The sequence below is a fragment of the Lethenteron reissneri genome, chromosome 49 (assembly GCF_015708825.2).
Source record: "Lethenteron reissneri isolate LAM-NWPU_2019-01 chromosome 49, ASM1570882v1, whole genome shotgun sequence".
In the NCBI taxonomy this organism is placed as follows: Eukaryota; Metazoa; Chordata; class Hyperoartia; order Petromyzontiformes; family Petromyzontidae; genus Lethenteron; species Lethenteron reissneri.
Genome location: NC_083827.1, coordinates 4,162,038 through 4,186,054, shown reverse-complemented (window position 1 = coordinate 4,186,054; position 24,017 = coordinate 4,162,038). Strand labels below are relative to the sequence as shown.

General features: G+C 51.1%; 1 protein-coding gene across 1 annotated transcript in view; it reads left to right on the top strand.

The window, feature by feature from the left end:
- The first annotated feature begins 310 nt into the window (after positions 1–310).
- Positions 311–24,017, top strand: part of LOC133354788 (sodium-dependent noradrenaline transporter-like) — a 52,008-nt gene continuing 28,301 nt past the window's right edge. Inside the window, exons 1-5 of the mRNA XM_061571906.1 lie at positions 311–571; positions 6,532–7,021; positions 14,059–14,190; positions 20,328–20,571; positions 23,494–23,632. Coding sequence (XP_061427890.1) covers positions 521–571; positions 6,532–7,021; positions 14,059–14,190; positions 20,328–20,571; positions 23,494–23,632 — 1,056 coding nt within the window. The 5' untranslated portion in view covers positions 311–520. The remainder of the gene's footprint in view (positions 572–6,531; positions 7,022–14,058; positions 14,191–20,327; positions 20,572–23,493; positions 23,633–24,017) is intronic.

The following is a 24,017-nucleotide window of genomic DNA, read 5'->3' as shown; positions in this document are numbered from 1 at the left end:
CGGGCGTGGTGCTGGCCACCCACCCACTCCTGCGCCGTGCCGGCCTTCATAGGTGCTACTCGCCAACAGCACTTGCCCCGACCGTCTGCCAAGGCTACACGGGGAATCTTTGTCAATTTTGTTTTGGTTAGTTACGTGGCGTGCGTGGACAGACTCCATCCCCCCCCCCACCATCACCACCCCAACCATCATCCCCTCCATCATCACCAGCAGCGCAACCACCACCGCCAGCACTCCCTCCTTCGTGGACACACCCTCCACTCACATTTAAAGCCATCTGCCTTTTGCCGCTCGAGGGATAGAAGTTGATGGAGAGCTAACGTAGTGGTTGGTGGTGGTGGTCGTGGTGGTGGTCGTGGTGGTGGTGGAATCTCTGTGTGCTCTTCACACGCGCGCGCACACACAGACACACACAGTGTCTACTGCTTATATAAAGGCAAAGATCTCCTCCCCCGTGTAGCCTACACACACACACAAAGACATCTTTTAATCTGAGACTGCCGCTGCAAGATCAACAGTCATGTTAAGATCCGACCGCTACACTTTTGCAGGCTTCCTTAAAGTGTTGCACGTGAGTACTTTCGTGACGCGTCTCGCTTTCCGTCGTCGTCGTCGTCGTTCGGTCACGATCTCTCCACTGCTGGATGGAAATCTCTCTCTCTCGCTGCCACACAACAGCTGCCCCCCGCACGCCGCTTCCATCTGCTCCGGCTTCTTCCCTCCTTTGGCTGCTCTTCCGCCACTCAACCGTGCCGTTCATCGTCATCGCGATCATCCCGTTATCCTGCCCGAGACCGCGCGAAACGTTTCCTAAACTGCATTCGAAAACGTTGGCTCCGTTCGCACGCGTTATTATCAAAATGCTGCGCGAATGTGTATTTTTTTGCAAGTTATAAAACCGTGTTGGCCAATCGCGTGTCACGCGAATCAACAGCGCCGCCGTGTTACAACACCGGCACACAAATAGACCGACTGTGTGCCGTGGTGTGAGCGTGAAATCGCCGTGGTCCACCTCGCTGACCGTTGCGTTTGCCACCCGATAGAAATCCACACGCAGCAACGGCAGGCAGCCTCAGTTCAACAGCGAGCAGTAGGAAGAGGCTTTCGCGACCTGATATCATCTATAATACATGGGTTTTATGGCAGGTTAGACCGTGTAAATATAATAAACGTGTCGTTAAACCCGGCACCACCCGACACAGCCAATTTTTTTTACGCGATTTAACCGAAAAAAAACTATATTGCCAGGCTTGCCTCCTTTACTGCCCTTGATCCAGAACGCCCGTCGCCCGAACCGTCGGTACATTTTTAAACGTATCTGTTGTTTATGCAGAGCTGTTGACCTACCCTGTGCAGTTTGAACAAATGCAGTAAAAGATCAGCACGGCTTCACTACGCGCGGTGCGAAAGATGTTCAACATTCATACAGATGCAGCCGCAGCTGTTGACGCTAAACCTGACTTTTATGTGAGTCTATTGGTCTCTTTGTGAGTCTACGGGTCTCTATGTGAGTCTACGGGTCTCTATGTGAGGCTATCGGTCTCTATGTGAGTCTACGGGTCTCTATGTGAGGCTATGGGTCTCTATGTGAGGCTATCGGTCTCTATGTGAGTCTACGGGTCTCTATGTGAGGCTACGGGTCTTTATGTGAGGCTATCGGTCTCTGTGTGAGTCTATGGGTCTCTATGTGAGTTTACGGGTCTCTATGTGAGTCTACGGGTCTCTGTGTGAGTCTATGAGTCTCTATGTGAGTCTATGGGTCTCTCTGTGAGTCTACATGTATTTATGTGAGTCTATGGGTCTCTATGTGAGTCTATGGGTCTCTATGTGAGTCTACGGATCTCTATGTGAGGCTATGGGTCTCTATGTGAGTCTACGGGTCTCTATGAGAGTCTACGGGTCTCTGTGTGAGTCTACGGGTCTCTATGTGAGTCTACGGGTCTCTATGTGAGTCTATGGGTCTCTATGTGAGTCTACGGGTCTCTATGTGAGTCTACGGGTCTCAATGTGAGTCTATGGATCTCTATGTGGGTCTATGGGTCTCTATGTGAGTCTACATGTATCTATGTGAGTCTATGGGTCTCTATGTGAGTCTATGGGTCTCTATGTGAGTCTATGGGTCTCTATGTGAGTCTACGGGTCTCTATATGAGTGTACATGTATCTATGTGAGTCTACGGGTCTCTATGTGAGTCTACGGGTCTCTATGTGAGTCTACGGGTCTCTGTGTGAGTCTACGGGTCTCTGTGTGAGTCTACGGGTCTCTGTGTTAGTCAATCGGTCTCTGTGCGGGTGTATGGACCCTCCGTGTGAGTCTATGAGACTGCACGAGTCTATGGGTCTCTGTGTGAGTCTATGGGTCTCCGTGTGAGTCTACGGGTCTCTGTGTGAGTCTTTGCAACACAACAGCTACAATGGGGTTCTACGTAGAGTGCCTCGGGCGGCTGAATAGGCGCAAGGAGGCGACAGCACGCACGGCGATGGAGCCTCTGTTTTGTCAAGAGAGTGCAGTTTGTCTCTGTTCAAGCGCGTGGATATAACTGGCGGGGGAGCGGTGGTGTAGCGGTTAGCGCACTGCGCTGCAAGCTCAGCGACCCGAGTTCGATTCCCGCTCACGGCCAACACCAGTGACGATTATCTAAACCGGTCCTGGGCCTCCCCTAGGTCGACTCAGCCTCTAACGAGTACCTGGTGCGGTGTGTAAAGCATCGCCACTGGGGAGACGAAGGCGGCCGGGCGTGGTGTTGGCCACCCACCCCCTCGTGTGCCGTGCCGGCCTTCATAGATGGCTCGTTTACAGCACTTGCCCCAACAGTCTGTTGAAGGCTACACGGGGGATCTTTGTCTTTGTTTTATAATCGAGGGTGGGAGGTTGGGAGGGTGGGAGGTTGGGAGGGTGGGGGGTAATGCAGTGGTTAGCGCACTGCGCGACGAATCTGGCGAACCGAGTTCGATTCCCGCTCATGGCTAACATCGGGTGGCGATAACTCGGGGCGTCCCCTAAGTCGACTCAGCCTCAAAACGAGTACCCGCTGCCGCTTGTGTACCACGCCAGCAACGTAGGAGAGACAAAGGCGGCCGGGGAATGGCATCGGCCCACTACCTCGCCCATCGCACGTGCCTCGACCCTTCATAGGGACGCTCTCTCGCGGCGCTTGCCCCAAGATTCACTACTCTTGGTTTTTTCGGTAAAGTCACCATGTAGGTAAAAAATGAAATTAAAATTAATAAAAGTAATAATAGAAATAAAATAATATTGTAATCGTCGTTAGCCGAAACTAAATCCCGAGTGTGCCGATTAACGGTGATGGATCACGAAAGTGAAACGTGATCAACTACAAAAGGCCGATTATTTCAACTGATCCCCCCAGCTGATCGATTGTTTTAGGGAGCAAAACGCACGCGGATGATCCATTCATAGACACCCCGCTCAAATCATAGTGAGACTTCCAACATATACGTACATTTTCGCTCCAATCTACACATCTAAATGTTCTCAGTAAATTAGTGAACACTCTCCACTCAGTAATATCGCTCACACGATATTCAACTCAGCTGGGGTGTCTATAATTGGATCCGCGTGTACGCGTATTTGTACTCAAGCGTTGTGTTTTTGTTTGTTTGTTTGTTAAAGAATCATCGACCGATGTCACGTGGGAATCGGAAAGTGTGGCACGAGATGAGACGAAAGTCATCTGCGGTGGCCTTCACAAACTCTTGTGTTTAAGAACTTGCATCTTGGCATCCCTGCCTCACTTGATACAGCAAATCTAGCTGTGACGGTCCCACCTGATGACGAAGACTTGTGTTGCCTCCTAAACGTCGTGATTTATTATTTTATTATTTTTATTATTTTCATTATTTCTTTACATTTTTTTACCTACGTGACTTTACCGAAAAAACATAAGAGTACTTACCTTGTACTCATTATTATTTTTTAATTAACGAAACAATATCAAATATAATAGCTTTACAATTAACACAATTTGCGGGGACCTGGTGTATACCCTGTCAGTGCCTACCGCATTACAGACCAATTCAGATCTTATTAATCACCCCGTGCCATTATAAATCTCAACGTTCATCCTACAACGTCCCATCACAAGGGAGAAACACAAACAAATAGACAAATAAATATACGTATCTTTATATTCATATATGTATACATATTTTGCCCGTATTGAAACGTCTGCATGCCGCATGGACCGTGAAAACTCAATTTCCCTGCGCAAGAATCCGGCGTCGACCGTGTGGGTTGACTGCTACGGCTGTGGCACAGCGGCGAGCGCGACCGCCTGCGTTCAGTTCCACGTTCACTACGCGTCGAACGGCGGTGGCCGAGTGACATCTTCAACATAAACACGGCCAAGCACTCAGTTCCGCTGAGCTGGTGGTCTGGATAAGGCCGAAAGTTTTTTGTTCGCGCAACGGAGCATCCGTTAAATCCGCCCCGAATCGAATTTGCAAAATCTGTAAATTTGCCAGAAAATCTCAACGCAATTGAAAATAAAAAAGCGCGCCGGCCGGGAAAATCGCGCATCCCAAACAAAAAAGAAAGACCAAGGTCCCCCGTATAGCCTCAGCAGACTGTTGGGGCCAAGTGCTGTTAGCGAGTAGCACCTATTGAAGGCCGTCACGGCACATTAATGGTTTGGAGGCCAGCACCACGCCCGGCCCGCCTTTGTCTCCCTCGTGGCGATGTTTACACACTGTACTCATTTGAGGCTGAGTCGACCTAGGGGGAGGCCCAGGACCGATTTAGATCATCGTCACTGGTGTTGGCCGTGAGCGGGAATCGAACTCGGGATGCCGAGTTCATAGCGCAGCGTGCTCACCGCTACACTGCCGCTCCCCACAAACAACACACACACCAAAAACGCGCACGAAATGCGCTCAGCCTTTTGTGCATTTGGCCGTTAAACCATCGGCTGCTCCTGGAGAACTGCGCTGCATCGTGGGCCCTGTAGAATGTGGAAGCGGAGACTCCGCGTGTGCGGTCGCCCAGCGGCGAGCATTGGAGTCCTTCTTCTTGGTTCTTTCGGTAAAGTCACGTAGAATGGAAATAATAAAATAATAAAATAAAACATAATAAAATAATTCTCACGACGTTTCGGCCACAACGCAAGCAGCCGTCCTCAGGTGGAGAGCAGGTCTGTCGAGAAGACAGTCTGAATGACTCTGAGGACGGCTGCTTGCGTTGTGGCCGAAACGTCGTGAGAATTGTATTTTATTATGTTTTATTTTTGTTATTTTATTATTTATCTTCCACGTGACTTTACCGAAAGAACCAAGAAGATGAATCTCTGCAGTCACGAAAGCTTTAAATCGAAACATTGGTGTCCTGTGCCGTCCCGAAAGAATTCCGATTTCGACGACAATACAAGTCCACGGTCGTCAATTCTCTGCATCGCTGTGGATACTCTCCCTCGGTCACCGCTGGGTGGAATCTATTTTGATGGCGACCCAGGACGTGGTGGCCACGATGTGGATTAAAAACACGCAGTCGTAACTCGACGATTAACCCGAGAAGGCGAGTTACTTAACAGAGGCGCCTTGACCCCAACACCCTGCGGAGAGCCTTGAAATGAAAAAAAAACGACACCGATTATATTTCGATTTAAAGCTTTCGTGACTGCAGGGATTCATATTCTTGGTTCTTTCGGTAAAGTCACGTAGAAGGGAAACAGTAAAATAGTAAAATAAAACAATAAAATAATTTTCACGACGTTTCGGCTACAACGCAAGCAGCCGTCCTCAGGTGGAGAACAGGTCTGTCGAGAGGACAGACTCTGTCTTCTCGACAGACCTGTTCTCCACCTGAGGACGGCTGCTTGCGTTGTGGCCGAAACGTCGTGAGAATTATTTTATTATGTTTTATTTGTATTATTTTATTGTTTCCCTTCTACGTGACCAAGAAGATGACACCGATCGTGTTGGGCGATGCTGCAGCTCGAGGCAGCGGTGGCATAGGTAGCGACAACAGCGAACACAGAACTCAACACGTGCCGTACTCCACGAACTGCTTGATGGGGTTATTTCATGATGCTCAAAGGCAGAGTGCTCTTCACACGTCAGCCGTCGCGATGGGAAAACATAAATCATCTGTCCCTGTATGTTGCGGGGAGCGGTAGTGCGGCGGTTACCGTGCTGCGCTATGAGCCCAGCGATCCAAGTTCGATTCCCGCTCACGGCCGCCAACACCAATGATGATTATCCGAACCGGTCCTGAGCCTTCCCTAGGTCGACTCAACCACAAATGAATACCTGGTGCGGTGTGTAATCATCGCCACTAAGGAGACAAAGGCGCGGCCGGGCGTGGTGTTGGCCACCTACCCTCTCGTGTGCCGTGCCGGCCTTCACAGGAGCTCGCTAACAGCACTTGCCCCAACAGTCTGTTAAGGCTACACGTGGGCAGCTTTGTCTTTGTGTGTGCGCGCGCTGAACTTTTTTCGCACCGCGCGTCGCCATCCGCGCCAATCGGACGTGGCGCGCCCGTTGATGTTTGCGCCCTCAACCTCCCGACCCACGGCAGATCCGCAAAGGAGAGGGCACCGACACTCCGACACCGGCCGCAGAAGACCCCGCTCACGCCAGACCGCTGGGCCAGGCCACGGAGGGTGCCCCCCGAGGTGCCGGGGACGCGGCGTCGTCTGCGTCGTCTGCGCGCGGCGCCCAACACCTCGAGATGCACGAGGCGGTGGGCAAGGGGCAGAACGGCGTTCGCTGCGCGATGCCCGACGACGAAGAAGACGACTTCGGCGGCGACGCTGCCGTCGACGGCTCTAAGGAAGCCGGCGGCGGAGACGAGGACGACGCGAGGAGGGTCGAGGGAGCGGAGGATGCGAAGAAGGATGTGAGGGAGGTGGTGGTGCTGGACGAGGCGGCGCTGCGAGCGGACGGATGCTCGGTGGAGCGAGAGACGTGGGGCAAGAAGATCGACTTTCTGCTGTCCGTGATTGGATTTGCGGTAGACCTGGCCAATGTCTGGCGATTCCCTTACCTGTGCTACAAGAACGGCGGAGGTGAGTGTCGTGTCGGTGTGCGTCCATCACTGCGTCCCTCGCTTCCTTTGTCTCTGCACGGTTGTGATGTTTGACGTCATTTTAGAAAGCGTGGAGTTGGTCACGCATCCCACCCAGCTTTGGAGGCCAGAACTTGGGCGATTGTAGGTAGCTCAGACTCTGTCTGCCTTGCTCCGTTCTCCCGCACCTCTGAATCATTGTCAGTCTCGCTCTTTTGTTGCCCCGAATGAGCGGAAATGTTGCGTGTTCCAAATTATGAACTAATTATGAACTACTATCATCATCATCATCATCACCACCCATACAGACGCGTTGTGCAACGCGGAAACGCCGCCACGGAGAAAAGGAGATTGCAGAACAATCAGAATTAAACGTAAATAGAACAAACGAAAAACGTGTGGGATCTCAAACAAATTGGGATATCATTGACACAGATACAGGCCTCAGCTGTCCAAGTGTTTGTTACATGCACACAGACACAAAGAGACACACAAAGACAAAGATCCCCCGTATAGCCTGAATAGACTTTTGGGACAAGTTCTGTTAGCGAGCGCCTATGAAGGCCGTCACTGCACACGAGAGGGTGGGTGGCCAGCACCACGCCCGACCGCCTTTGTTTCCCCAGTGGTGATGTTTACACACCGTACCAGGCACCAATTTGAGGCTGAGTCGACCAAGGGGAGGCCCATGACCGGTTCAGATCATTGTCACTGGTGTTGTTGGCCATGAGTGGGACTCGAACAAAACAAAAGCGAAACTTTTTATTTCACCAGCTAAGAATTCCCACTGAGCTGTACAGCTTTATTCCAGAAGCGACTTGGCGATCACAAATGGTAGGTCAACAAAGTGTCTTATCATCACGTGGAAATGTACAGCAGCCAAATATTCTTAGGTTTTTTCGGTAAAGTCACGTAGGTAAAACATCAAAATTAATAAAAAATAAAATAAAACAAAGATCACGACGTTTCGGAGGCAACACAAGTCTCCGTCATCAGGTGGGACCGTCACAGCCAGATTAGCTGCATCAAGTGAGGCAATGATTCAAGATGTAATCCCTTAAAAGCGAGTTGAGGGGGGAGGAGAGGGGGGGGAGATCATCAGAATGTGGTAGCCAATGAATGGAACGTATCGGGAGGGATATGAATCGGGAGGGATATGAATCGTTGCAGTCACGAAAGCTTCAAATCTAGAATTAGCAGCCAAATACTCTAAAGGCGTGATGATCGGGAAGATGGGTGAAACATCCACGCAACCACAGCGAGAGAGACACGCAAACTCCAAATATGCAGCAGGCGTCAGGGTCAGGATTAAACCCACGACCTCCTGCATACCAGGCAAGGTAGTTAACATCTCGCCACCGCGTACACTGACAACCACGCAGAGATTGGCACTGAGAGGCAGAGCGAGGAGCACACGGGGTGCGTGAGCGTACGGTGAGCGAGATGCTTACGGTTGAGACTTACGGAGTGGAAGCCAAAGGAGGGAACGTGAACTCGTGCAGTGTGCCAACTACTGCACCACCGCTCCCCATTCTGAGAGAGAGAGAGACACACACACCGACACATGGAAGCAGACACGGACGCGCGGAGGGATGGAGACAGACACAGACACACACGCTGTGATGGAGACACGGAGACACATGCCCTTTCATTGTGTCGGCAAATTCCCCTTTAATGAACCTGTAGCAATAAAGGTCCTGGACGTCAAAACCCCTTCAGTCAAGCTTTACTCAGTGGGAGATCGCTCCCTCTCTGCTGCTGCCCCAACTGCCTGGAATTTCTTTTGTCCACGAAATCCCTTTGTACCGAGGAGACAGTGGTGGAACTAGGGGGCGTTGGTGCGTAGAAATGTAATGTTGTAATGAGTAATTATCATTGAATGTAGGGCCCGATTTAAAAAGATTCACAGTTTAGACACCCACCCCCCTCCGATATATCACTGGTCAACAAAAAAAAATTCTGGCCCGGACTTTTGCAGCTGTTCTAGACTAATTTCAGGGTGCTGATTCCAAATCTGATCTCAGATTTGCTCTATCACATCTCATTTTTATGCTATCGGCATACCCCATTTTCATTGATTTTATCCGAAATTAACTCTGTCACTTATGATTGCAAGTTGTTGCGAGTCAGTGACTGCTTTAGTGTTAAAATATGGTGCTGTATTTGTATGATAGTGTGTTTATAATATCATTTTATGTAGATATCCACATTTATTTAATATTTTTCTTCTGCAAAATGCAATATTTGATATCTCAAAAACCTGATGTGATAGACAAAAACTGATGCCAGATTTGGAATCAGCACCCCAAAATTACCTTAACACCGTTGGAATACCTATTGCCAGAAAAAGTGTGTTGACCAGTGTAATAGGAAGCCACTGGAGCTATGCATCTTTACATCTAGACTGAGAACCTTTGGAGGTTCCTAGAACCCTCCTCCTTGATCCAACTCCAGGCTCAAGAATGCCCACTTCTCTCTCCGTCTCTCTCTCCGTCTTTGTCTCGCTCGCTGTGCTCCGGGCGGGACAGAGCGGTGGCGCAGTGCTGAACGCTCGCTCTGAATGCCAAGTGGGGCCTGGGTTCCGATTCTCAACTGGGATGCCCTCTCTCTTGTGGGGAAGTTATAATGTTCTCTCTCCCCCGGTTCTGCTGTGGGGTTACCTCCGGCTTCTCCCGTTTCTTGACCCCATTGCTAAATAACAAAACCCATCTATGGTGTAACTGCTACCGGCCAAGTACATCCCAAATATTCATCTTCTTGGTTCTTTCGGTAAAGTCACGTAGAATGGAAATAATAAAATAATAGAAATAAAACATAAAAAAAATTTCAAAAAAATAAAATAATAAAAATGAAACGTAATAAAATAATTATTTTATTATTATTTTTATTTTATTATTTCCATTCTACGTGACTTTACCGAAATAACCAAGAAGATGAATCCCTGCAGTCACGAAATCTTTAAATCGCAATCCCAAATATTATTGGTTCTTTCGGTAAAGTCACGTAGAAGGGAAATAATAAAATAATATTAATATGAAAAATTGATAATTTTTATTGTTTTATATTAATATTAGTTTATTATTTCCCTTCTACGTGACTTTACCGAAAGAACCGAGAATATGAATCCCTGCAGTCACGAAAGCTTTAAATCAAAATTTACATCCCAAATGTTGACAAATTACCTGCAAATTACTCCAGTTGGGAGTATACACAGCAGCAGCAGCAGCATCGCCCTGTACACTAAAAAACCTGGTAGGACCCTCCTGAAAATGAGTCCTGAGACTCATCGTGGCTCTCCTAGGCAAACAAACGGAATAATAAATTCCCCTCTCAACCCAGCCAATGTGAGAAGTTGACAACGCCATCTGATCCACAAACTTCAACTCCAAAGCTATGGACTACAAGCTTGGCAACTCTGTGCTCTTGACTAAAAGAATGAATCTCACTTACAGCCCATTGTCAATACACTGCTGGATGGATGGAAGTTATGTAGGTGATTGGGTAGGCAGGTGATTGCGTAGGTAGGTAGTAAGGTAGGTGATTGGATAGGTAGGTGATTGGTCAGGCATGGGATTGGGTAGGCAGGTAAATGGGTAGGCAGGTGATTGGGTAGGTCTGTGATTGCGTTGGTAGGCGATTGGGTAGGTAGGTGATTGGGTAGGCAGGTAAATGGGTAGGCAGGTGATTGGGTAGGTTGGTGATTGAGTTGGTAGGTCATTGGGTAGGTAGGTGATTGGGTAGGCAGGTAATTGGGTAGGCGGGTGATTGGTTAGGTCTGTGATTGCGTTGGTAGGCGATTGGGTAGGCAGTTGATTGGGTAATTAGTTAATTGGGTAGGTAGGTGACTGGATAGGTAGGTGATTGGGTAGTTAGGTAGATGGGTAGGCAGTGGATGGGTTAGGCAGGTGATTGGGTATGCCGTTGATTGGGTAGATATGTTATTGGGTAGGTGATTGGGTAGGCAGTTGATTGGGTAGGTAGGTGACTGGGTAGGGAGGTCATTTGGTAGGTAGGTTATTGGGTAGGTAGGTGATTGGGTAGGTAGGTGACTGGGTAGGGAGGTCATTTGGTAGGTAGGTTATTGGGTAGGTAGGTGATTGGGTAGGTAGGTGACTGGGTAGGTAGGTGACTGGGTAGGGAGGTGATTTGGTAGGTAGGTTATTGGGTAGGTAGGTGATTGGGTAGGTAGGTGATTGGGTAGGTGACGTTCCCGCCTCTGGCTGTCACTCTGTAAGTCTCACCGTCAGTAGTCTCACTCACCGTACGCTCACATACCCTGTGTACTCCTCTCTCTCTCTGCCTCTCAGCGTCTGTCTCTGCGTGCTTCTCTGTGTACGCGATCGAGATATGTTCTTTTCCTCGGCTGGTATACAGAATATCGTGGGTCTGATCCCGACCCTGACACCTGCTGTATATTTAGAGTTTGCATGTCTCTCTCCACGTGGTCGTGTGGATTTTTTTTCTTGGTCCTCCGGATTTTCCCTCCACATTTGGAAACATCACCCGTTTAAGCATTTGGCTGCAATGAATTTCCACTTGATAATAAGCCACCTCTTTGAACTTTCATTTATGATAGCCAGGTCGCATCTGAACAAAACGAGCCATAAAGCTCTCGTTGGCCATGTATCCTGAGCATGTGTCCTAGTCTGGCAGGTAACACACATGCCGATTCAAACTCCCTCCGATAGGCTCATCGCCTTGCTGGCAGGTGAGTGATCGGTTAGAAGGGTGAGTGATCAAGTAGGCGGGTGAATGATTGTGTAGGTGAGTGAATTCTAGGGTAGGCGGGTGAGTGATCGGGTAGGTGGGTGAGTGATTCGGTAGGTGAGTGAGTGATTAGATAGGCAGGTGACTGATCGGGTAGGCGGGTGGGTGACCGGGCACGCGCGTGGGTGATTGGGTAGGTGGGTGAGTGATTGGGTTGGCGAGTGAGTAATCGGTTAGGCGGATGGGTGATCGGGTAGGTGAGTGAGTGATAGGGTAGGCGGGTGAGTGTTCAGATAGGCAGGTGAGTGATCGTTTAGGTACGTGAATGATCGGATAAGTGGTGAGCGATCGGATAGGCGGGTGAGTGATCGGTAAGGTGGGTGGTTGATCGGGTAGTGTGGCTGGGTTATCTGGTAGGCGCGTGGGTGATTGGGTAGGCGGGTGAGTGATAGGTTAGGCAGGTGAGTGATCTAGTAGACGAGTGAGTTTCTCCACGGACATGTCCGATGGCCCACATACGTGTGTATGATGCTGAACTCATTTCCAACCATGCATAGCCAAACCGTGCCAATTGGAGGTGCAGCAACCGCCGCCGCGTTGCGGCTCCATCTCTCTCTTTTTATTTTATTTTTTTACGATCAGTGGAAACAAGAAGATGCTCGGTGTATTCGGCACTTTGCGTCGTTCATCATTTCGTAATTTTTTTTTTACTTTGCTTTATGTAAAACCCCCACCTCTCGCTCACTCTCTCGCTCACTCTCTCGTTCACTTTCTCGCTCACTCTCTCGCTCTCTCACTCTATCTCTCTCACTCCATCTCTCTCACTCCATCTCTCTCACTCCATCTCTCTCTCTTCATCTCTCTCACTCCATCTCTCTCACTCCATCTCTCTCACTCCATCTCTCTCACTCCATCTCTCTCACTCCATCTCTCTCTCTTCATCTCTCACACTCCATCTCTCTCACTCCATCTCTCTCACTCCATCTCTCACACTCCATCTCTCTCACTCCATCTCTCTCACTCCATCTCTCTCACTCCATCTCTCTCACTCCATCTCTCTCACTCCATCTCTCTCTCTTCATCTCTCTCTCTTCATCTCTCTCACTCCATCTCTCTCACTCCATCTCTCTCACTCCATCTCTCTCACTCCATCTCTCTCACTCCATCCCTCTCACTCCATCTCTCTCACTCCATCTCTCTCACTCATCTCTCTCACTCCATCTCTCTCACTCCATCTTCTCACTCCATCTCTCTCACTCCATCTCTCTCACTCCATCTCTCTCACTCCATCTTTCTCACTCCATCTCTCTCACTTCTCTCTCACTCCATCTTTCTCACTCCATCTCTCTCACTCCATCTCTCTCACTCCATCTCTCTCACTCCATCTCTCTGACTCCATCTCTCTCACTCCATCTCTCTCACTCCATCTCTCTCACTCCATCTCTCTGACTCCATCTCTCTCACTCCATCTCTCTCACTCCATCTCTCTCACTCCATCTCTCTCACTCCATCTCTCTCACTCCATCTCTCTGACTCCATCTTTCTCACTCCATCTCTCTCACTCCATCTTTCTCACTCCATCTCTCTCACTCCATCTCTCTCACTCCATCTCTCTCACTCCATCTCTCTCACTCCATCTCTCTCACTCCATCTCTCTGACTCCATCTCTCTCACTCCATCTCTCTGACTCCATCTCTCTCACTCCATCTCTCTCACTCCATCTCTCTGACTCCATCTCTCTCACTCCATCTCTCTCACTCATCTCTCTGACTCCATCTCTCTCACTCCATCTCTCTCACTCCATCTCTCTCACTCCATCTCTCTGACTCCATCTCTCTCACTCCATCTCTCTCACTCCATCTCTCACACTCCATCTCTCTCACTCCATCTCTCTGACTCCATCTCTCTCACTCCATCTCTCTCACTCCATCTCTCTCACTCCATCTCTCTCACTCCATCTCTCTGACTCCATCTCTCTCACTCCATCTCTCTCACTCCATCTCTCTGACTCCATCTCTCTGACTCCATCTCTCTCTCTCCATCTCTCACACTCCATCTCTCACACTCCATCTCTCACTCCATCTCTCTCTCCATCTCTCTCACTCCATCTCTCACACTCCATCTCTCTCACTCCATCTCTCACTCCATCTCTCTCTCCATCTCTCTCACTCCATCTCTCACTCCATCTCTCTCACTCCATCTCTCTCACTTCATCTCTCTCTCTCCATCTCTCACACTCCATCTCTCACACTCCATCTCTCTCACTCCATCTCTCACTCCATCTCTCTCTCCATCTCTCTCACTCCATCTCTCTCCCTCTCTCTCTCGCAGGAGCGTTCCTCATCCCCTACGTCCTCTTCCTCGTCATTGCTGGCATGCCGCTCTTCTACATGGAGCTGGCGCTGGGCCAGTTCAACCGGCAGGGAGCGGCCAGCGTCTGGAAGATTTGCCCCCTCTTCAAAGGTAAAGCCGAGGCCACGGCCGCACCTGGGGCCGTGCAGTGTGGCCCGGCTCGTGGCGCGTTGGTGCTGAGGTTCACCGGTTCGGGTCTGGCAGGCCGCTCCGGTTAACGCCGCGCGCCTCGGCTCAGCCGCGATATGCACCGTGCGTTCGCTTCGCGTTGAAGGTTGCTAAACTAAAACTATCTTTCATGTTTGACGGGTATGGCCCTACTGAGCTTAACCAGCTCATCACGTGAACATTGATATCAGCCAAAATACTCTGAACGCACGTTTGTAAATGTATTCTGTGATTGGTGCTATGTACCGCAGCAGCATCAGCTTCTGCTACAACAGCAGCCAGAGCAGCAGCTGCAGCAGCAGCAGCTGCAGCAGCAGCAGCAGCTACAGCAGCAGCAGCTACAGCAGCTGCAGCAGCTACAGCAGCAGCTGCAGCAGCTGCAGCAACAGCTACAGCTGCAGCAGAAGCAGCTATAGCAGCTACAGCAGCAGCAGCTGCAGCAGCTGCAGCAACAGCTGCAGCAGCAGCAGCAGCTATAGCAACTACAGCAGCAGCAGCTGCAGCAGCAGCTACAGCAGCAGCAGCGGCTGCAGCAGCAGCAGCTACAGCAGCAGCAGCAGCTGCAGCAGCAGCAGCTACAGCAGCAGCTGCAGCAGCAGCAGCAGCTACAGCAGCAGCAGCTGCAGCAGCAGCAGCAGCGACAGCAGCAGCAGCTGCAGCAGCAGCAGCAGAAGCAGCAGCAGCAGCAGCTGCAGCAGCAGCAGCAGCGACAGCAGCAGCAGCTGCAGCAGCAGCTACAGCAGCAGCAGCAGCTGCAGCAGCAGCAGCTACAGCAGCAGCTGCAGCAGCAGCAGCAGCTACAGCAGCAGCAGCTGCAGCAGCAGCAGCAGCTACAGCAGCAGCAGCTGCAGCAGCAGCAGCAGCGACAGCAGCAGCAGCTGCAGCAGCAGCAGCAGAAGCAGCAGCAGCAGCTGCAGCAGCAGAAGCAGCTACAGCAGCGGCGGCTGCAGCAGCGGCTGCAGCAGCATCGGCAGCTGCAGCAGCGACAGCAGCAGCAGCTACAGCAGCAGCAGTGATTTAACTGATGATGTACACGTACGTCATCGTACGTGTACATCGGAGCAGAACCCGACGAAAAACTAAAATAAAATAACTTTATCGGTACTGAGGCACACTGCCATGTGAGAGGGCACGTGGCACAGTTTGGAGCCAGCTATCATAGAGTGGGGTCGTGTCGCTACAGTTCTCTGCGGTGAGTAGAATGTATTTAAAAACAATGGCGCTATGCCTCTCTAAGTACACTTAACGATGAACCGCTTTCGCGTTCCGTGATTCGGCGGTGAACGGGACCCACCCCACGGTGGAGAGATGTTAACTCCGTAACCTGGTATGCAGGAGGTCGTGGGTTCGACCCGACGCTGACGCCTGCTGTATATTTGGAGTTTGCATATCTCTCTCCCAGTGGTCGCGTGGATTACAGAATCAGAATATTTATTTACACCAGAGGAATCCGATGAGCAATACATCTCTTTTTCACAGATGTCTATTTGGGATGGGTAAGATTTTTCTGAGTGTCTTCCAGTTTTTTAACCTCCACATTTAGAATCAACATTATGCGTTTAGAGTTTTTTGCTGCTATACATTTCCTCACGGTAAGACAATTTATTGAGCTATCATTTGTGGCCAGGATTCAACTTAAAAATAGCTATATAGCTCAGTGGGCCTTACCTGGTCAAATTAAATAATAGTTTAATTTTAGCTTAACTTGCAGTCGTGGAGTGGGGGTCTGGGTGTCTCCGTGTCTCGGTGTAGGCGTGTGGAGGTCTGGGTGTCTCCGTGTCTCAGTATAGGCGTGCAGGGTCTGGGTGTCTCTGTCTTGGTGTAGGCGTGACAGCTCTGGATGTTTACGTGTCTTGTTGTAGGCCTAGGGCGTTTGGGTGTCTCCATTTTTCAGTGCAGGCGTGAGGGGTCTGGGTGTCTCCATGTCTAGGTGTAGTCATTGGGGGTCTCCGTGTCTCCGTTTCTCGGTATAGGCCTTGGGGGTCTGGGTGTCTCCGTGTGTCAGTGTAGGTGTGCAGGGGCCTCCATGGCTTGGTGTATGCATTGGGTGCTCTGAGTGTCTCCGTGTCTCGGTGTAGGCGTTGGGGTCTACACATCCAAGTGTCTTTGTCTGGGCGTCCAGGGTCTGGGTGTCTCCACATCTTGGTTTAGGCATGTGAGGGTCTCTGGGTCTCGGTGTAGGCAGGCGAGTTCTGGGTCTTCCCGTGTCTCGGTTTAGGCTTATGGGGTCTGGGTGTCTCCGTGTTTCTGTGTAGGCGTGCAGGGTCTGGGTGTCTCCGAGTCTCGTTGTAGGCAACGTGGGTCTGGGGGTCCCATTCTCTTGGTGTAGGCCTAGGGAGTCTGGGTGTCTACTTGTCTAGGTGTAGGTATGCAGGGTCTGGGTATATCCTTGTCTCGGTGTAGGCATGGGAGTCTCCGTGTCTCCGTTTCTCGGTGTAGGCCTAGGCGTTCTGGGTATCTCCATGTCTCGATGTAGGCGTGCGGGGTTTGGGTGTCTCCGTGTCTTTGTGAATGCCTAGGCGGTCTGAGTGTCTCTGTGTCTCAGTGTAAGCATGTGGTGGTCTCTGTGTTTCGGTGTAGGCATGGGTGGTCTGGGGGTCTCCTTGTCTCGGTGTAGGCCTAGGTTTTTGGGGGTCTCTGTGTCTTGATGTAGGCGTTCGGGGTCTGGGTGTCTCCGTGGCTCTGTTTAGGAATGCAGGGTCTGGGTGTCTCAGTGTCTCGGTGTAGTCGTGCGGGGGTCTGAGTGTCTCATGTCTCCGTGTCGGTGGGGTCTTGGTGTCTCTGAGTCTTGGTGTAGGCGTGAGGGTTTGGGTGTCTCCATGTTTCGGTGTAGCTGTGTGGGTTCTGGTTGTTCCCATGTCTCGGTGTAGGAATGAGCGGTCTGGGTGTCTCCATGTTTTGGTGAATGCCTAGGGGCTTTGGGTGTCTCCGTGTCTCTGTGTAGGTGTGCCAGCTCTGGGTGTCTCCGTATCTCTGTGTAGTTGTGTGGGGGTCTGGGTGTCTCCACGTCTTGGTGTAGGCGTAGCTGCTCTGGGTGTCGCCAAAACTAGGTGTAGGCGTGCGGGTTTTTCCGTGTTTTGGTGTTGGTGTGCGGGTTCTGGGTGTTCCTGTTAGGGGTCTGGGTGTCTCTCTCTCTTAGTGTAGGTGTGCGGGGGTCTGGATGTCTCCGTGTCTCAGTTTAGGCCTTGGGGGTCTAGGTGTCTCGATGTCTCGGTATCCGGGGTTCTGGGTGTCTCTGTGTCTTGGTGTAAGCGTTAGGGGTCGAGGTGTCTCCGTGTCTCAGTGATGGCATGCAGGGGTCTGGGTATCTCCGTGTCTCCATGTAACCTTGGGGGGGTCTGGGTGTCTAAATGTCTCGGTGTTGGCATGAAGGGTATACGTGTATCTGTGTCTCAGTATAGGCGTGTAGGGGTCTCCATGTATCGGTGTAGCCATGTAGGGTTTGGGTGTTTCTCTGTCTCGGTGTAGGCCTAGGGTGTCTAGGGGTCTCTGTGTCTCAATGTAGGCATGAGGGGTCTGGGTGTCTCCGTGTCTCGGTGTAGGTATGGGGGTCTGGGTGTCTCCGTGTCTCTGTGTAGGCATGTGGGCCTCTGGGTGTCTCCATGTCTAGGTGTAGGCATGCGGGGTTTTCCGTGTTTCGGTGTTGGTGTGCCAGTTCTGGGTGTCTCCTTGGCTCAGTGTAGGCTAAAGGGGTTTAGGTGTCTCCGTGTCTCTGTGTAAGCATGCGGGGTCTGGGTGTCTTAGTATCTCGGTGTAGGCATGGAGGGTCTGGGGGTTTCCTTGTCTTGGTGTAGGCCTAGGTGGTCTTCATGTCTCAGTGTAGGAATTGGGGGTCTTGGGTGTCTCCTTGTCTCAGTGTAGTCGTGAGTGGGTCTGCACGTCTCTGTGTCTTGGTGGAGGATCTGGGTGTCTATGTATCTCGGTGTAGTCATGAGGGGATCAGGTGTCTCCATGTCTCAGTGTTGTTGTGTGGGGATCTGCATGTCTCGAAGTAGGCGTGAAGGGTATGGGTATCTCCCTGTCTCAGTGTAGGCATGTGGGGGTCTCTGTGTCCCGTGTAGGCATGCTTGGTCTGGGTGTCTTAGTGTCTCAGTGTAGGCGTATGGGGGTCTGGGTGTGTCTCTGTCTCGGTGTTGGCATGGAGGGTCTGGGGGTTTCCTTGACTTGGTGTAGGCCTAGGGGGACTGGGTGTCTCTGTGTCTCGGAGTAGACGTGCGGGGTCTGGGTGTCTCCATGTCTCAGTGTAGGCGCGCGCAGGTCTGGGTATCTCCGTGTCTCGGTGTAGGTTTGGAGGGGTCTGGGTGTCTACATGTCTTGGCTTGCGGGGATCAGGGTGTCTCTGTGTCTTGGTGTAGACCTAGGGGCTCTGGGTTTCTCCATGTATAGGTGTAGGCGTGCGGGGGTTTCCGTGTTTTGGTGTGCGGGTTCTGCGTGTTCCCTTGTTTCGGTGTAGGCATGAGGAGTCTGGGTGTCTCTGTGTCATCGTGTAGGCTTAGGGGGTCTGAATGTCTCCGTGTCTCCGTGTCGGTGGGTCTGGGTGTGTCCGTGTCTTGGTGTAGTCCTAGGTGCTCTGGGTGTCTCCATGTCTACGTGTAGGCATGCGGGAGTTGATGTGCTTCTGTGTAGGCATGCGGGGGTCTGGGTGTCTCCATGTCTTTGTGTAGACCTAGAGGCCCTAGGTGTCTCCGTGTCTCGGTGTAGGCGTGCGGCTTCTGGGTGTCTCCGTGTCTCGGTGTAGGCCTTGGGGCTCTGGGGGTCTCCGTGTCTTGATGTAGTAATACGAGGGCCTGGGTGTCTCAATGTCTCAGTGTAGGCGTGTGGGGGTGTTCAAGTTTCGGTGTAGGTGTGCGGGTTCTGGGTGTTTCCGTGTCTTGGTGTGGACGTGAGGGGTCTGGGTGTCTCCTTGTCCCTGTGTAGTCATTCGGGGTCTGGGTGTCTCCGTGTCTCGTTGCAGGCATGGGGGGTCTTAGAGTCTCCTTGTGCTGGTGTAGTCCTATGGGGTCTGTGTGTCTCCGTGTATCGGTGTAGGCGTGAGGGGTATAGGTGTCTCGGTATCTCATTGTATGCCTGTGGCGATCTGGGTTTCTCCATCTCACTTTGTTGTCGTGCGGGGTATTGGTGTCTCCATGTCTCAGTGTAGGTTTCAGGGTTCTGGGTGTCTCCATGTCTCAGTATAGGCGTGTGGGGGTCTCCATGCCTCGATGTAGGCCAGCGGGGGTCTGGGTGTTTCTATCTCTCTGTTTTGGGGTACGGGGTCTGGGTGTCTCCGTGTCTCGATGTCAGCTTTGGGGGTCTGTGGGTCTCCATGTCTTGGTGTAGACATGCGGTGGTCTGGTTGTCTCCGTGTCTCGGTGTAGGCGTGAGGGTTTTGGGTGTCTCCGTGTCTTGGTGTGGGAGTGCTGGTGTCTAGGTGTCTCCGTGTCTCAGTGTAGGCGTGAGGGGGTTGGGTGTCTCCATGTCTTAGTGTTGGCCTGTGGGGATCTCCGTGTAGGCATGCGGGGGTCTCCGTGTCTAGGTGTAGGTGTGCGGGTATCTAGGTGTCTCCGTCTCTCGGTGTAGGCGTTGGCGATTCTGGGTGCCTCCATGTCTCGGTGTAGGCATGTTGGGGGTCTGGGTGTCTCAATGTCTCAGTGTAGGCGTGTGGGGGTCTCCATGCCTCGATGTAGGCCAGTGGGAGTCTGGGGTTTCTATCTCTCTGTTTTGGCGTACGGGGTCTGGGTGTCTCCGTGTCTCGATGTTGGCATGCTGGTGTCTAGGTGTCTCCGTGCTTCCGTGTAGGTGTGCGGGTGTCTAGGTGTCTCCGTGTCTCGGTGTTGGCATGAGGGTTTTGGGTGTCTCCGTGTCTCGGTGTTGGTGTGCGGGTGTCTAGGTGTCTCCGTGAATCGGTGTTGGCATGAGGGTTTAGGGTGTCTCCGTGTCTCGGTGTAGGCTTAGGGTGTCTGGGTGTCTCCGTCTCTCGGTGTAGGCGTTGGCGATTCTGGGTGCCTCCACATCTCGGTGTAGGCATATTGGGGGTCTGGGTGTCTCTGTGTCTCCGTGTAGGCATGCGGGGATCTGGATGTCTCCATGTCTCCGTGTAGGCGTGGGCTACACGGTGATCCTCATCGCGCTCTACGTCGGCTTCTACTACAACGTGATCATCGCGTGGTCGCTGCACTACCTCTTCTCGTCGTTCACTGGCGACCTGCCGTGGACCCACTGCAATAACTCGTGGAACACGCCCAACTGCACCGAGTACCACTCGCCCAGCTCTCCCCGGCCCCCGCGCAGCCTCCACACAAAGTACGCCAAGTACAAGAGCACGCCGTCAGCCGAGTACTACGAGTGAGTAAGAGCCCCCGCCGCCCCCCCCCCCCTGCCTCCCCCCCCTCTTCCCCCGACACCCCCTAGAATCTTCTTGGTTCTTTCGGTAAAGTCACGTAGAAGGGAAATAATAAGATAATAAAAATTAAACATAATAAAATAATTCTCACGACGTTTCGGCCACAACGCAAGCAGCCGTCCTCAGGTGAAGAACAGGTCTGTCGGGAAGACAGCGTCTGAATGAAACACCACCAGGCTTGGAGCATATATTTAAGCTGGGTTGGAGGGGGAAAAGTGGCTTGACAAAATAATTTTCTAGAATATAAAACAAACAAATATCCCCTATGTCGCCTTCGTCAGACCTTTGGAACAATTGCTCATTTAGCGAGCAGATTGTTGTTTGGGGTGGGGGAGGTGTGGGGGTTGCCCAGGCACATGCTACGAACTCTCCGGCAAAGAGAGAACCGAGTTTGATTCCCGCTCGTGGCTCCACCAACGGGCCAAATTGACGATTACCTGAACCCGGACCTGCGCCTCCTACCTAGGTCGACTCGGCCTTGAACCAAGCGTGATGTGTGAATGTACGCTGATGGACAAGAAAAAGTGTTGTCAGATATTCGTCGCTGGTGTTGGTCTCAAGCGGGAATCCAGTCAAGTGCTTGAGTGGCAACGATTGTCCCGGTTTTCAAGATCGCTCTGCCCCCAAACCTCCTGCCGTGGGCCACGAAGCGTACCTAGCCTGGCACATGCTCCCTGGTGCCATCACCGCCACTTGTTGGCGAATGGCGACCGCTGTTATCGCATTCTAAACTATAAAACTACGTATGCATTTAACCAGGTAAGGCCCCCTGAGCTGTATAGCTCTTCGATTTAAGGCTTTTGTGACTGCAGGGATTAATCTTCTTGGTTCTTTCGGTAAAGTCACGTAGAAGGGAAATAATAAAATAATAAAAATAAAACATAAAATTATTTTCCTTCTACGTGACTTTACCGAAAGAACCAAGAAGATGTATAGCTCTTGTTCAGAAGCGACCTGGCCACAAATGATAACTCAACGCAGTGGCTTATCTCGTGGAAATGTATAGCAGCCGAATGCTCTAAACGTGTGATATTGATTCTAATTGTGGAGGGAAAAACTGGAGGATCTCTGAGAAATTATCCACGCGACCACGGGGAGAGAGACACGCAAACTCCACATTTTCAGGCGTCAGGGTTGGGATGAAATCTCACGATCTCTTGTATACCAGGCGAGGTAGTTAACATCTCGCCAATGTGGCTAACGGTAAGGCCTTGCATTAATCAGGGTGCTCGCTATGCTCACAAACAGCACTTGGCCCAACAGTCTTATTATAGTCTCAGTTATAGTCTTATTATAAGTCATCGGATTCCTGCAGACTTAATAAACATTTTGATTCTGATCAGTCAACCTCTTGGCACCTTAGTCTATCCCATGATCTGCACCTAGCCTGGCACCATCAGTCAACTCTTGGCACCTGGGTCTGTCCCATGATCTCCTGCACCTAGCCTGGTACCATCAGTCAACCTCTTGGCACCTGGGTCTGACCCATGAGCTCCTGCACATAGCCTGGCACCATCAGTCAACCTCTTGGCACCTGGATTTGACCCATGAGCTCCTGCACATAGCCTGGCACCATCAGTCAACCTCTTGGCACCTGAGTCTGTCCCTTGATCTCCTGCACCTAGCCTGGCACCATCAGTCAACCTCTTGGCACCTGGGTCTGTCCCATGATCTCCTGCACCTAGCCTGGTACCATCAGTCAACCTCTTGGCACCTGGGTTTGACCCATGAGCTCCTGCACATAGCCTGGCACCATCAGTCAACCTCTTGGCACCTGGCTCTGACCCATGAGCTCCTGCACATAGCCTGGCACCATCAGTCAACCTCTTGGCACCTGGGTCTGTCCCATGATCTCCTGCACCTAGCCTGGCACGATCAGTCAACCTCTTGGCACCTGGGTCTGTCCCATGAGCTTCTGCACCTAGCCTGGCACCATCAATCAACCTCTTGGCACCTGGGTCTGTCCCATGAGCTCCTGCACCTAGCCTGGCACCATCAGTCAACCTCTTGGCACCTGGGTCTGTCCCATGATCTCCTGCACCTAGCCTGGCACCATCAGTCAACCTCTTGGCACCTGGGTCTGTCCCATGATCTCCTGCACCTAGCCTGGCACCATCAGTCAACCTCTTGGCACCTGGGGCTGATCCATGAGCTCCTGCACCTAGCCTGGCACCATCAGTCAACCTCTTGGCACCTGGGGCTGATCCATGAGCTCCTGCACCTGACTATCGATACCTACATGCCGATAGTTCAATTTGTATGTGAAATGTTATTGAGCAGCTGTGTTGTCTTGGTGTGGTGTTGTGGTTGATGTTTTGTTGCAGCAATGTATGTACTTTGTACCGAGATATTCCATTTATTATAATTTATTTATTTATCTCCACTTTTTTACCTTTTACTCTGTTGGACATCTGCAAACAAAAGCTTCATCGGTTCATTGGATTCTGTTCAATATATAATCTATGTTTATCTTACCAGGTAAGGTCCACTGAGCTGCAATATAGCTCTTTTTCAGAAGCGATCTGGCTTTCACAAATGATAGCTCAACGAAGTGGGATTATTACCGACACGTGGACGTTTACAGCAGCCGAATACTCTGAGCGTGTGACGCCGTTGATTCTCAATGTGGACGGAAAAACCGGAGGGCACGGAGAAAAATCGACACCACCACGGGGAGAGTGAGAGAGAGAGAGAGAGACACTCCAACTCCAAATATACAGCAGGCATCACAGGGGTCACGATTGAACCCACGGCCTTCGGTCTAAATACAAATTCTGATATTGAAGGTTATGCGTGGCACACGCGAGGAAGGTGGGTGGGGGGGGGAGCTGCCATCATCCTCGTCGTCTTTGTCCGCGTTGCAGGAGAGGAGTGCTACACCTGCACGACAGCAGCGGCCTCAACAATCTGGGACTTCCTCGCTGGCAGCTCACCATCTGCCTCTTCGTGGTGCTGCTCATCCTCTACTTCAGCCTCTGGAAGGGCATCCGGACATCGGGCAAGGCGAGAGCTCGGAGAGTGTCGATGCTGGCGCGATCAATTACACTGGTCAACACACTTGTTCTGGCATAAGGTATTCCAACGGGTTTAAGGTAATTTTGGGGTGCTGATTCCAAATCTATCACATCAGGTTTCTGAGATATCAAATATTGCATTTTCAATAAAAACTGCAGAATAAAAACATTAAATAAATGTGGATATCTACATAAAATGATATTATAAACACACTATCCTAAAAATACAGCACCATATTTTAACACTAAAGCAGTCACTGACTCGCAACAACTTGCAATTATAAGTGACAGAGTTAATTTCGGGTAAAATCAATGAAAATGGGGTATGCCGATAGCATAAAAATGTGATAGAGCAAATCTGAGATCTGATTTGG